Source organism: Kryptolebias marmoratus, linkage group LG8, assembly GCF_001649575.2.
Source record: "Kryptolebias marmoratus isolate JLee-2015 linkage group LG8, ASM164957v2, whole genome shotgun sequence".
NCBI classification, from domain to species: domain Eukaryota; kingdom Metazoa; phylum Chordata; class Actinopteri; order Cyprinodontiformes; family Rivulidae; genus Kryptolebias; species Kryptolebias marmoratus.
Window position 1 is genome coordinate 6,456,845 of NC_051437.1, and position 13,686 is coordinate 6,470,530.

At 39.8% G+C, this 13,686-nt stretch overlaps 1 protein-coding gene across 1 annotated transcript; it reads right to left on the bottom strand.

Annotated features, from left to right (window-relative positions):
* Positions 1 to 9,199: 9,199 nt before the first annotated feature.
* On the bottom strand, positions 9,200 to 10,888 carry LOC112450593. The gene is made up of 5 exons (XM_025006598.1): positions 10,741 to 10,888; positions 10,637 to 10,684; positions 9,738 to 9,846; positions 9,381 to 9,640; positions 9,200 to 9,312 (listed from the first exon to the last, which is right to left on the bottom strand). The coding sequence occupies exons 1-5, from the start codon at positions 10,886 to 10,888 to the stop codon at positions 9,200 to 9,202; spliced, it is 678 nt and encodes a 225-aa protein (XP_024862366.1).
* Positions 10,889 to 13,686: the final 2,798 nt, after the last annotated feature.

Consider the following 13,686-nt stretch of genomic DNA (forward strand, 5'->3'; position numbering starts at 1 on the left):
GAAGTACGAGACTCCCATGAGAACTTTGCAACTATTTTAAGAGAAAACCTGTCACACAAATGTTTTGAACATGTGGAAAATTCAAGCAACAAGACCTCATGTAAGAAAATCTCCTCTCATAAGGACAATGAGAACGCCTACAAACATTTTGAGGCACTTTGGCGACTCCTTGCGAATGCTGCTCACCAACTAATCTAACAGTCAGAGCTCAGTGAGATACTGGCTGTAGTAATTTTCTTTCATTCATACACTTTAATAAGTGGATGCCAAAAAGTAAAACTTTGAAAAAGTTAAATTTTCTTTGCATAAGAAAAAACAGAAACACTGCATATTATTTACATATGAGCGCAACATTTCTGTGGCTGAAATTTGTTGAAAGCAGCAAAGATAAACAAATATCTACACTTCTGATGAAGAGAGTTTTTTTTAATATGTACCAAATGAAATCCTGGTGCCTCCTGGCCTGGGGCATGTATGTCAGATTAATTGGTAACACTAAATTGTCCCTAGGTATGAGCGTGAATAGTAGTCTTGTCCTGTGATGGACTTGCGACCGGTTCAGGGTGTCAGGGTGTCTGCTGGAGATAGGCACCAGCTCCACACGACCTGCGAAGGAGAAGAAGGTAAATAAAATGAATGGAAGGATAAAATCCTTGTGTCAGACCAAGCTGTGCATTTTTTGCACATTCTCCTTCAACCGCTGCAAAAACAGTTTCAGTATTCATTATGTATTTTTGTCAGTTTTCATTGTTTTTGCTAGCAAGCTATTCTCACAAAAGCCTTGTTCTTCTTTTTAATCTTGCACTGCATATTCTAGCAACACAGTAGGCATTGCTTTTTATTGGTCGCAAGTCATATAACTCAGGATTTATGACCAATGAGTGATGGACTTTGTTTACATTGATGTGAAGTATAACAGCTGGAGGGACAGCCTCCGTCGACCCACAGCGTCATCTTATCTGTTTCCTTTATAATCTATAAACAGATTTCCACTTTTAGAACATACAGAAGGTGTTTCATATTGAATTAATAAAGAAAGCATCTTGCATTCAAATAGGCATTTTAAGGGACAGTTGGCAACCCAACTACTGGTTTTGCAAAAACTGTTTTTTAACATGTTAGTTCAGCATTATATTGTGTAAAAATTTACAAAAACCCACTAAGGCACAAGTAGACCCACAGCATGTATAACTGCACAATAAACCTACTCTTATGGCAAGGTAAATTAGAGAAAGTATGTTTTTACTGACCCCATTCAGAAACATTCAGTAATTAGCTTCTATGTTGGTATTTTGAGCTTGTAGCATGTTAGACACATCTTTCCCAGATCTACCAACAAACAACAAAGCAGCATTCAGACACATACAGTACTTTACTTTTGTGCTTCACAGATATTTCATACTCATTCACAAGTTTTCCCACTCAGATCCTCCCTGTTTCTTAGCATACCAGTAACAGTTTGCTAACTCCAGTTTGGTAACAGAATTTTGTTTAGCTGTGTACACATTTATCTGTCAACTCTCTCTCCTTTTTTTTATTCTGCAAGAACAACTTTTCCATTTCCCATAAAATGTCTGTCAGTATTTGGTGCCAGATTTTTGTGTTTGTGTTATGGGCCTCGCGATCTTGGAAAGTTAGTGGCTCAGTGTGACTGCAAACCAACTTTGGAAACAGCATCAGTGAGTCACCAGGAATTGTGAAATGGTTTGAGGTATGAGGTGTATCCAAGCCAGATTTCAATGAGGTATGCAGAATGTACATAAGTCAGAAACTCACGGTGTGCAGGTGTGTCTGGCTTTAATTTGTTGCCCAGAGCTGCTTCTTATCAATGTAAAATATATTTTATAGCATTTATATGAAGTTGCTTTGGAAGCTGCTTATTTAACTTAAACATTTTTTGCCTTGGTGGCTGCCTGCCTGCACTTGCTGGGGTTGCACTGGGGAGCTGTGGGCAGCATCTGTCCAGAGGGGAAAAACTCAACAAAGCTGCATTTATCCATGCTAGAAGCTGCATGAGAGCTTGACCCCTAGAAATAAAGACACAGTATGTGAGAATATTGAAGGAAATGCTGTCACAGACACTTGTCTCAGTATAGAAGCACACAGCTGTTAGCCATACGTCTCCACAGTCTAGACACCACTCGGTGCATGATGTTGGCTGTGCACAGGAACAGAACCAGCTCACAATCGCTGTGAGGTAAGAAGCAGAAGCAATGATGTATTTACATTTTCAAGTTCATACAGATGGTAAGTTTTTCCTCGCTGACTGCAAGTGAACTTGAAAAGTTTGATCTCTAAAAATAAATGAGGGACAAAATTTTCTGTTTTTCTCTGCAAATAGCTGCAAAAATAATCAGTTTTTTTTTAAACCAAAATTCTTCTTCACAAACATATGAAAAAAGCCTTTCAGTCTGATGAAACGTCAAGATGAAATTCCTAACTGTGTTTAGACAACTTAAACTTGTTGACCATTTTTATTGCTTAGATATGAAGTTTATTTTAAAAAAGACTGAATTAAAACCAAGTCATTCATAGACAGATTTATGAGCTTAAAATTATTTTTCAGTGAAATTGGAGAGAAGTTAAATGAACACATTCAACCTTTTAACAGACAAATAATATCAGTTCTTGGTGGGTATTAATTTTTATTTTCACTTATTATTTAATCAATTTCACTCATTTTTAACTTGGGTATGGATCACTTTTTTAAAACTGTGATACCAGTTGCAATTTTTAAGTATTTATTTATTTGTTTTTTCTTTAGCATTAGACACATAATTTCATTCCACTACATTGTGAGTATAGTAGAAAAGACAATAAAAATAAATTGAATTCAAACTTCAGCTTAACTAACTTGTGAAGATTACTGTGTTTTTAACTAGTTCCATTGCAGCTTCCTGAGTGGCAGGGTAGAGCTATTGCCTATAACTGATTCTCCTCCTGCTGATGAGCTCATGGGTATATTAGGCTGGGTGGAACCTCAACTCATGCTGGAGCATTGGTTACCATTGGTTACCTGATTTGAAGCCAATGGATGGATGGATGGATGGATGGATGGATGGATGGATGGATGGATGGATGGATGGATGGATGGATGGATGGATGGATGGATGGATGGATGGATGCTCACTGATGTTGTGCTTGAAAATCAAAGGATGGATCTTGTTACACAATATGCATTCTCCAAATTGTGGCAATTTCAGTCATAAAGAAGTCAACCCCTAATTTATAGTCTATTTTACGCTAAATGTGACTGTAGTTTATAATGTAGTTTCAAATGCAGTGGGCTCTTCATTATGTGTGATATAGCGTGACAGATTGCGGAGGGTTTTGAGCATGCGAAAACTTTTGTAGCAAGGTTGTGGTGGTTTTTCCATCATGGTGAAAGCTCTTAGGGGTTCTGGTCGGAGCGTAGGTGAGTGGTGGCAGAGTCTCATGATGTGAAGCCTGTGCACACCAGTCTGTCTTTGTTAATGGGAACTTGAAACAGGTCTAGCGATGGTGGTCTCATGCCCAGGTTATCACCCCATCACTCTAGCAGTGTCGAGCTAGCACTATGTGATCTTCTAGTGTAAAACTGCTTCCTGACAGGATCTGAGAGAGTCATGCCAGGATGGGGCCTGGGGCATGGTTTTATTCTGGCTGTACATAGGAATATTGTTTTAGAAATTACTGACATATAGATTGTGGTAAGGATGCAGTGGAATTTCTTGGGACACAAGTAATAGGAAGATACACCTAGTCGTAGAGTACTAAAACTGTAGCAGCATCATAACTACCTTCACACTGAAATCAGCTTTCCCCAGACTCGTTCCAATAGGCTAAAGGTTAAAGGCAGCATAGAGGCGTCATCATCCACTGGGAAAACATGTCCAAAATGTATATTACAGTATTTTCCGCACTATAGGGCACACTGGATTATAACACGCACTGTCAATGAATGGTTCATTTTCAAACTTTTGGCATATATAAAGCTCACCCGACTAATAGGCACAACTCCCAATTTTTGTAACTGCGTGGAATGCTCGCGCTGCACTCCATTCAAAATGGATGATTTTGCTGCTCTAGCAGGGCTGGTTCACCTGTATCAGCATTTATATGATCCCTCTATGAGAGATCACAAAGATAATCAAACGGTTCAAAACTCACTGAAGGATACTGCACCGACGTAAGCGTCAAGTATAAATGCCTACACTGCGCGCTCAGGTCCACGTGCCATGCACAGAGCCCTACGCGGCTATAACTGAGCCTTAATGCTGCAAGCGGCGCGGCTTTGTAGTTTACCAGAGTCGTACAAAATCATTATGACTTCTTACATATAAAAGGCGCTTCGGATTATAAGTCGTTTTTGAGAAAACTGAGGGCTTTTAAGTGCGCCTTATAGTCCAGAAAATACGGTATCCCACTTTTTTGCTGTCAAGATCTAATAAATGTTTTTTCCTTCATTTTAAATTCATAGGTTCACCAAAGATGTCTCACTTACTGTGTTTGATACATCATCAGGGTTAAATACTAACTGAGGCATCATCCGATTTATGATAACCTTTTCTATAAACTCTGACTTCACTTATCAAACAAAAGAGTTGCTTTCTCCTAACCATCAGAAAGAATCCTGCCTTCAGGTTATTTGCATTGGCTTCACTTTTCAGACTTGGATGTAATGTTAAAGTTTTATAAACAGCATTTCTACTTGCTTTCATAGGAATTTGTTTTTGCTGTTTTAAGTGGCCAAAAAAGCTGATTATTTCAAGTTTTAAAGCACACTTAGCTGATTCTTTTACATTTAGGGTCTTGTACTTTTATTTTTTAATTTTGTTTGTTTTTTCTTTTTTTACAACTATCCCTAATATTTCCATTGTCACTGTGAACTAAGAAGCATGTTGGTAAATTAGAATTTGTTTGAACATACAGGCATGGAAAACTTGTTTGGAGAAACTTGTAAAATGGGACGGTTTCGTTTCGTGGGCATGACAGAAACAAGCAGAATAAAGAGTCTCTTTGCTGTCAGCAGTACTTGGAGTTTTAATCTGAGCAATCAGCACCTCACAACTGTGCACCATGTAGAAATCAGATTATATTGCCTACACACCCTGCCAACTGGAGCTTTAAATACATGACATGTTTCGGCATTGTTCTTGTTGCTGTTTCTGCCTCTGGAGATGAGTGTGGAAACATAGCAGGAGGTGGACTCGTGCATACCATTATTTCCACAAAGCACTCATTACAGGAGTATCTCCCATATCCTCTATACCAGCAAAACATGTCACCTCATGCTGTCTGCCTCGCTGTGAAAACCACAGCACTCAAATGCAACTCCTCTTTGGCACAGCACTCCATTCTATCCATGACTCACTTGAGTGAAATGTCTCAAACGTTACGACTGCCAAATTACAGTATGAAGTGAACAGAAATGTCTGCATAGGGCTTCTTTAACTGCCCCAAACCCTTAACTGCAAAGGGTTCAGGGGCATTCAATAAAGGCACTTGCAACCCACTAGAAAAACTTTTTTTTTTAAATCAAAACATGGTTTTGGTACCACATATTATAAAGACATATGTTGCCTTTACTGTCAACACCAGAGCAGTAATACTGAGGTTATCATCTCCATGGTGTAATTGGTGTAATTGCTCGAGTTAATTATGTAGGCTTAACAAAATACACCTAAACACTGATGAGTTCAAAAACACCAAACCCAAGCTGTAATCTTGCTGAAAATCACAACACTATCTGATTTTACATTTTGTTGAGTGTATGTAAATAGATCATATGTCTTTCTAAATTAAATTACATGCTTAGTGGCTCCATGTTTAGACGAGTGAAAGTTCCTCCTGCCCTAAAATTTATCTGTACTCACTCTATAATTATCACGTCACACATAAAAAACCTCCCATACATCAACCAAGACATGCATTGCGTCATGTTAACCTGCAAAACTGTGATCCCACTGACAAACAAGGACAATTAGCTAAAGTACACTACTACAAGATGGAGAAAAAAATCCTTTTTTTTTTTTTTTTTTNTGAAATGTTTTTATTTTTAAAAATCCAATTTCATATTTCATTTAGTGAAATTTAGTGGGGGTTTTTTTGTTGTTGTTGTTGTTTTAAGTGTTGTAGTCAGGGCATCACAGCAGGTTGGAGCAGGAGAGGTGGCTTGTCAGCAGTTGTTGTCACATGGAGAAGAAAAGCTCTGTCATGGCCTACCTAATGGTGATTGTTTGAAGTGGAGAGAGCCAACTGTCCTGTATGCAGACTGGTGTCCCAGGGTTTAGCAGTGGAGACAACAAGGTAAAGGGTGACATGGGTGGGGGAAGACAGTCTGTGAATGTGAGGTAGTGTATCTCTGTTTTCCACAATCAGAGCAGAACCAGCAGTTAGCTGTAGCATTTCCCATGCAATCTGGAGTCACTTTTGCAGGTATATCCTAACATTTGCAAAAGAATAGCTATGTGATACAATTTTGACAGTGATGTAACAATTTAAGTGACCCTGACCATCCAGTTTGCATGAACCGTGTAGCAGACTATGTAAAAAGGCTGTACTTACTCTCACTACTGCTTTAAGGTCTTATTAAAAGGGGGAACCAGGTCGAATTTATTGATCAGTAACCAGTTGAACTGTAACTTATGGGAAATCAATAATATTTAGATAACTTGATTTTTTTCCTACCCTATTATTTATCAGATCTCAATAAATGAGATCTGAAGGAGATTACATCATACATACTACCAGTCAAAGAGACCAAATTAGCCTTTTAAAAATTTTATTACCATCAAAATAAAAAACACAGATAATAAATCAACAAAAAAAAATAAAAGACACTCCACATATTGCTTTTCTCATCATCAGTAGAGAAGACTTTTTAAGGGCATCTTACTGACTCAAGGCTGTTTGGCCAGCTGCCACTGCATCTTTCAGAGAGGTTGATTGAACTTCAGCAGAACCACAGAGAGGAGGCAGATTGAGCCCCAAAGATCTACTGATGGTCAGCGAGTCAGCATTTCATCCAAGGACACTGAGGTTATGGTGATGGCTTTGAGAAGTGGTCTGAAAATCTTCAGCTGATGGTCAAGAGTTGGAGAAAGACAGCAACTATGAGTAATTCTTTAGCTCAGAGATGTCCAATCCTTGTCCTGGAGGGCCACTATTCTGCATGTTTTAGATGTTTCTCTGCTCTTCAGCAGGTCTTCAAGTTCTACAGAAGCCTGTAATTCACTCAGTCATTCAAATCAGGTGTGTCAAAGTGCGCTTTAGCTGGAATGTTCTCCTAAAGTTACAACAGATTCTTGTTAACTTTAGCTTTTCTTAGATTTTCTATTGTTAGACTTTACAAAACAAATCTAGATGAAACTTACACTTTTAAACTTAGGTTAAACAAAATATGAGATGAAGATTAACAAAGATAACAATTAAACCAAGCAAAACCAACTGAGCAAAGAACCAAGATCCCTCTCATTTTATTAAAAGTGACAGAATTTCAAGTTGATGTCAGACATTCAGAATTTGATAAGGTTAGGAATGTGAGTGTCTGCATAGATTAAGCTTATCTTTTCCTGTTCAAAAGAGGTTCTGTTAGCAGGATCACTGGACTATCTCCAGTAAAAAAAAAAAAATTCTTAATCCATTTGGCCAATTTTCTTTAAGATAAATGAACATCATCAATATACATTTTCAACACATTTCAAAAGATTTCACTATTAAAATAACATATTTTATTTCTGCATAAATAATGTTTTTTTCTTTAGTGAGTCTTAAAAGAAGTGCAAGAACAATCTATCTACTCTGATAAGATATCCTAAGAGTGTGAAGCCTTGGGAAACAACTTATCTGTCAGAATTCAAGCCTTTTTTGCTCTATTCTCCACTAATGGCTTTTTTTTTTCAGGGTGAGTTTGAGAGGGCAGTTCTTCCCTCTGGGGCCGCCACTACTGGCAGTTCTCGTACACATGTGGCCTGTAAACCTGACTACTCCTGAGCATATTTAAGGCTGGGTTGAACCATAAGCCTTTTTTAGATCATTAAACGCCACATAGTGACTTTCATGTTTCAGCTCCTGAGTATTCCTACATGTCTCTTTTGTAAACTGCTATTGAAAGTGCTTACCTGTGTTTCCTCAGAGAAATCCTCTGTGTGCTCCTTGGACTAACTGCAAAACTCTGTTAAAGATCCTCAAGTGATCTCCTCTGTTGTCCTTCCTCTAAAGAAGAAATCAGAGAAGTCAGCTCAGCCACTCAGTCATCTGTCGGCACTTGCGTGCCTGCCCGCTCTTTGTTTTGCCCAAACTAAACTACTCACCTGTCCAATCGCTGGAACTCAAAGACACCATCCTTCTCTCCCAATGCTGGAATCCTCACTCCCTCAGAGATCTGTGAAAAGGAAAAAACTGTGTAAGAAATAATTCAGATTCCTAATTAATCTACTGATTACTACTTACCTGGAAAGTAACCAACTCCCACTCCATTTCCTGCAGACAAATTACTCTTCTCTGGTTCTTAAATGTACTTATTTTCATTGTGTTTGTTTTTCCCTCAGCTAAACCAGAACCCTGGGTAAAAAAATATTACAAATATGTCTTTATCCAAAACAATGAACCTGAGAATGACAGAATGACCTTTTACACCATGCAGTAGCTAGAAAGATGAATACAGGTCAGAAGTCATGAAGTCATGGGGTCCCATCATGCTACAATTGTTATAACATTTTGAAGATTTGAGTTGTTTTAAGACAACAATTCGCTTTGGAAGTGTTTAGCTTGTCAGTACTGACTGAGTGGATCCAGTTCCGGAGCAGATTTTGCCATCTTTAAACAACTGCAATCTTCACTTTTCTTAGTAGTTTATCCATATGCTATTATTTAAACTTTTACATCACATACTTAGGCCATTCAAAGAGTTATGTACAACAGAAAAGATATTCACAACCATTCTACAGAACCTCCCTTCAAAATTACCAAACTATTCCTTCAAATTTGTTAACCAAGTTGTTGTGTTTGGTAAAAGCTGCTTACAAGGTTTGGACTTTAAGGTATTTCCTGTGCATATACGTATCTGAAACAGTGGCTTACATGTTGCTCAATTGTATTTGTATATTGAGTTCAGGACTCCAATTCCCACTTTCTGTCATTGTGGTTTTGATTTGTTTTGCCCACATGCAGAGAACTCTCAGGAATGAAAACCAGAATAAGAGTTTAACAGATTTTTTTAATGTGATTGTGGTAAGTATATTTTCCTGGAGCTGGAAACCAGAAGCAGGCGGAACGATGCGTGGACTTTCTGGGGCGTGAAGCCCGGGAGCAGGAGGAACAGCAGGAGCTCTGGAGGTAAACGGGAAGTGGTCAGCGATGAACTGGAACCATAATGAGTGAATAGAAAATGGCCTTACTTTGCGAGTGGTGATTGTCCGCCAGGGGGGTTGGTCGGTGAAAGGATTTGTGGTCTGGTGTTACCGGTGGGTTTGTGGAGAACGGAGACTGGCGGCGATCAGTGGATGAATCCAGGAGCAGAGCCAGTGGAGGGCGGAGTAGGTTTGGTCGGGTTAGCAGGTGTAGCAAGGAGGAGGCCAGGAGACTGCTGTGCCAGCTGGGAGTTTTACTCGTAGGAAACGGACTGGAGCGGAAACCAGAGATCAGTGTGGAGAACAAGCTGGAGCGAGGAACAAAAACACAAGGTTAGATTAAGCCGAAGGGGAGAGAGAATCTCATCAGGAACTAGAAGAGCTAGCTGTACTACGTAGGCTAACAGTCTGGCGTTGAAGGGCTGGCAGTGGACTCCTCTTAAGATCCTCCTGATGAGCGCCAACACGCTGCAGGTGTGCTCCTGCAGCAAACTGCCCGCCCACACGACTCCACCTAGAGAGAGAGAGAGTGTGCTGGCAAGTAGTGGTTTGATCTGATAGACATGGAACATGGTATGGACTCTGAGGGAGACTGAGACGGATAGCAGTAGGACTGATTATGGACTCAATTTCATTTGGGCCAATATAACGTGGAGCAAGCTTCCTGGAGACAGATTTGAAGGGGATGTAACGGGAGAAGAGCCAAACCCTTTGTCCGGGAGAATACTGAGGAGCTGGAGAACGTTTTTGGTCAGCAAAGCGATGGTTCTGTTCTGCGGTGCAATGGAGAGCAGAGACTGTCTGAGACCAGATGTGCTTAAATTGGTGGATATGGTGGTGGACAGAGGTGACTGAGATGTCCTTCTCGTGTGCCTGGAAAAGAGGTGGTTGGTATCCTAGGGAGACATCAAAGGGAGAGAAAATGGTAGCTGCAGAGGTGTGTGAATTGTGGGCATACTCTACTCAAGGGAGAAACTTGTTCCAGACGGATGGATTGGTGGATGTGAGATATCTGAGGGCTGATTCGAGTTCTTGGTTCATTCATTCTGTCTGACTGTTGGACTGGGGATAGAAACCTGAGGAAAGGGAAACTTTTGCACCGAGAGAAACACAAAACTGCTTCCAAACCTGGGAGATGAATTGTGGTCCACGGTCAGACAGAACTTCTTAGGGTATGCCATGAAAACGGAAGACATGTTTAATCAGAGGTTGAGCTGTTTAAAAAGCTGATGGGAGTTTCCTTAGGGGGATGAGATGGCAGGCCTTTGAAAAACAGTCAGTGATGGTTAAGATGGTGGTCATACCTTGTGATGATGGAAGTCCGGTGACGAAATTGAGGGCGTTTCTGGAACCTGAATGAAAGGAAATAGACAGATTAAAACAGGAGAAAAATGGGGACCAACAGGACTGGCATGGATTGAGGTGTTTGGCTGATTGTAGGCAGGATAGGTTCTTGTGATCAGTCCAAACCAGCACAGGATGTTCAGCGCCCTCCAGCCAATTACGTCATTCCTCAAGGGCAAGCTTGATAGCGAGGAGCTTCCGATCCCCCACATCATAGTTCATCTTGGCGGAGGAGAGTCTAAATGAAAAGAATGCACAGGGGTGAAGTTTTTCGTCAGGACTGGAACACTGAGACAGGACTGCACCAACTCCGGTGTATGAAGCATCCACCTCGAGGATGAATTGTTTATTGTGGTCAGGTTGAATGAGAATGAGAGCTTGTGAGAACCTTTCCTTGAGTTTAGAGAAGGCGGCGTCAGCTTCAGGAGTCCAGGAAAATGTGGTTGTAGTGGAGGTAAGAGCAGTCAGGGGGGCAGCAGCCTGACTGTAGTTGCGAAAGAATCTGCGATGAAAGTTTGCGAATCCTAAGAAGCGTTGTAACTGTTTCCGAGAGTCGGGTATGGGCCAGTCCAGAACCGCCTTTATCTTTTTCGGATCTGACCAAACCTGTCCACCCTCAAGAATGTATCCTAAGAACGTGACGGATGGTTTGTGGAACTCGCACTTCTCGGCCTTGACAAAATTTTCGAGAAGGCGTTGGAGGACTAAACGGACATGTCGCTAGTGGCCTGCTGGATTCTGTGAGTAAATAAAAATATCAGAGGTAAACAAAAACCAAAATTTTCAAAAACAATCATGGAGGACGTTGTTGATAAGAGCTTGGAAAACAGCAGGAGTGTTACAGAGACCAAAAGGCATGACTAGATATTCGAAGTGACCAATGGGAGTCTTAAAAGCAGTTTTCCATTCGTCTGCCCGCCCACACGACTCCACCTAGAGAGAGAAAGAGAGAGAACTGACCAGGACAGATCCTAACACTTTCTCCATTTAGTAGCCACAAGGGGTGACACATCTGTGCTGATGTTTTAAAATACCCATAATTATATTTAAAATATGTGGTCCAGCAGGGCAGAGATCCTGTTAAGGGGAAAATTGTTGTTTAATCCATCATGCTGATGCAGTTGTTTCCTGATGATTTCCATCGCCTCCAGTGGAGGCATGGAGGTGAAATTTGAAGTGACATCGGATAATATAACAATTACTCCTGGAGCGTCAAATGTCAAACTCTGTTAGCTAAAATTATGTGGTTCTAAAAGCGATATTTCATACCAGGGGAGCTAAAACCCTGGTGAGCGGTTTTGCAGTAAATGAGTTGATGCTTATGACAAATCTAAGTGATGGTGCTTCTTTTTTTTCACTTAAGTGATTCCAGTGCTGGTGCTAGCTCCTAACTGGTTCTATGAAAAAAGTAATAAGCCATTTGTTTTTCAACATTCAGAGAGCCACCACAAGGTTATGTCATTAAGTTATGGCAAAGATTTTTTCCATATTTTTGATATTCTCAGAGTTTTTGTGGAGGATCGCAGCCAAGGAGGCAGTTTATCAACACAAATCATAGTGTTTGTGTTACAAGTAAATAAATGTCGTAATTTCATTAGTTTGGTTTATAAAAGTCACTTTGAATGACAGTGAGTGTTTGTGAATGCGCTTCACAATGCCAACTAGAATGTCAGACCTCTGATCTGTATTTAAAACTGACGCAGCAAACAGGAGTTAAGCATATTGTCTCAAGCAAGATCCATAGATGGTACTATTAAGACCAGATTGATGTTTACAAATTAACTTAAAAACTTAAAATGGGTGTGAATGCAGCTGTATGAAATAAACTGACCAGCATTAACTATGCAACTTGCAATATTAAGACAAACAACAACAAGATGAAAAACAATTAAATTATGTTATTTCACTGCTAATTCAACTTTTTATTCATGTTGAAGGTCAGTGGTTTTATCTCAATCCCAGGCTGATCCAGCTAAATGTTGGTTCTACTGAAGCATGATTTTTTAAATGGTAGAGTTGGTGCCTTAACCATCAAAATTTTAAAAATTGTTCTAAGCAAGCCCTGACTCGGAACAAGCACTGGTAATACTGTGGTGGAATAAAACCCTTTGTGTATTTTGGGAGGTTCATGTACAAATGGAGTGGTTTCTTCAAGGTAAGGTCTACTGTAAAATAGTTCATTGCTTTGTCTTTTTCCAGCTTATGAAAGTAATTGTAACATTCTTCTGAAAACTGTTGGGTTCTTCTTTGGAGCCCTGTGGGTAGTTCTCTTACTAAATAATGTTATTTATTTGTCAGGAACCAACTGCAGAAAGATTAATCTCATAAGAGAAAAAATATATTGTACTTGTTTAGACCACTGGCTAATTTCCATCTACTTTTAGCTGGACTGTGGCTATTTTCTTGTGTTTTTTTGGATCTCCCTTTGGCTGTTGGCAAAAGATAGATATTTTGATCTTTACAAAGGGAAATTATAGTCTTTTCTTGTGAAGTACAGTTTTACAAAGAAGGTTTAGTACTGAAAATGGCTGCTATTACCTTTGTCCTAAGTTCTGTATCTGCTTCTGCATACAGTTTATTTGTATATTGAGCTATCAAGAAATGTGTCACCATGGAAGAGTAACAATAATCTACAAACACCTGTATCACTGCATCTGACTTTCTATATAGTGACCCTAAAACAAAAACACCACCTTTAAGTAAAACTGGAAACCACAGCATCATCATTTCTAACTGTCATCTAGTTGATTTGTACTAAAATCCCATCAGACATTATTTTTACCATTATGTGACAGAACCTGTGTTGGTTTTGAGAAAAAAAACTAGGGTAAACAAATTACTTCATTAACCCTGTGAGGATCTGGGTTTTGGCTCCGCCTTGTGGGCAGAGCCACTAATCATTCTTTCACAGGTGTTCCAGTTTCCACTGATAAGACCAGCCAGTACTTAAGCAGCAGGCTGGGATCAGATCTTCGCTGGAGCATCGAACCTTCTGGGTTAGATTCTCTGC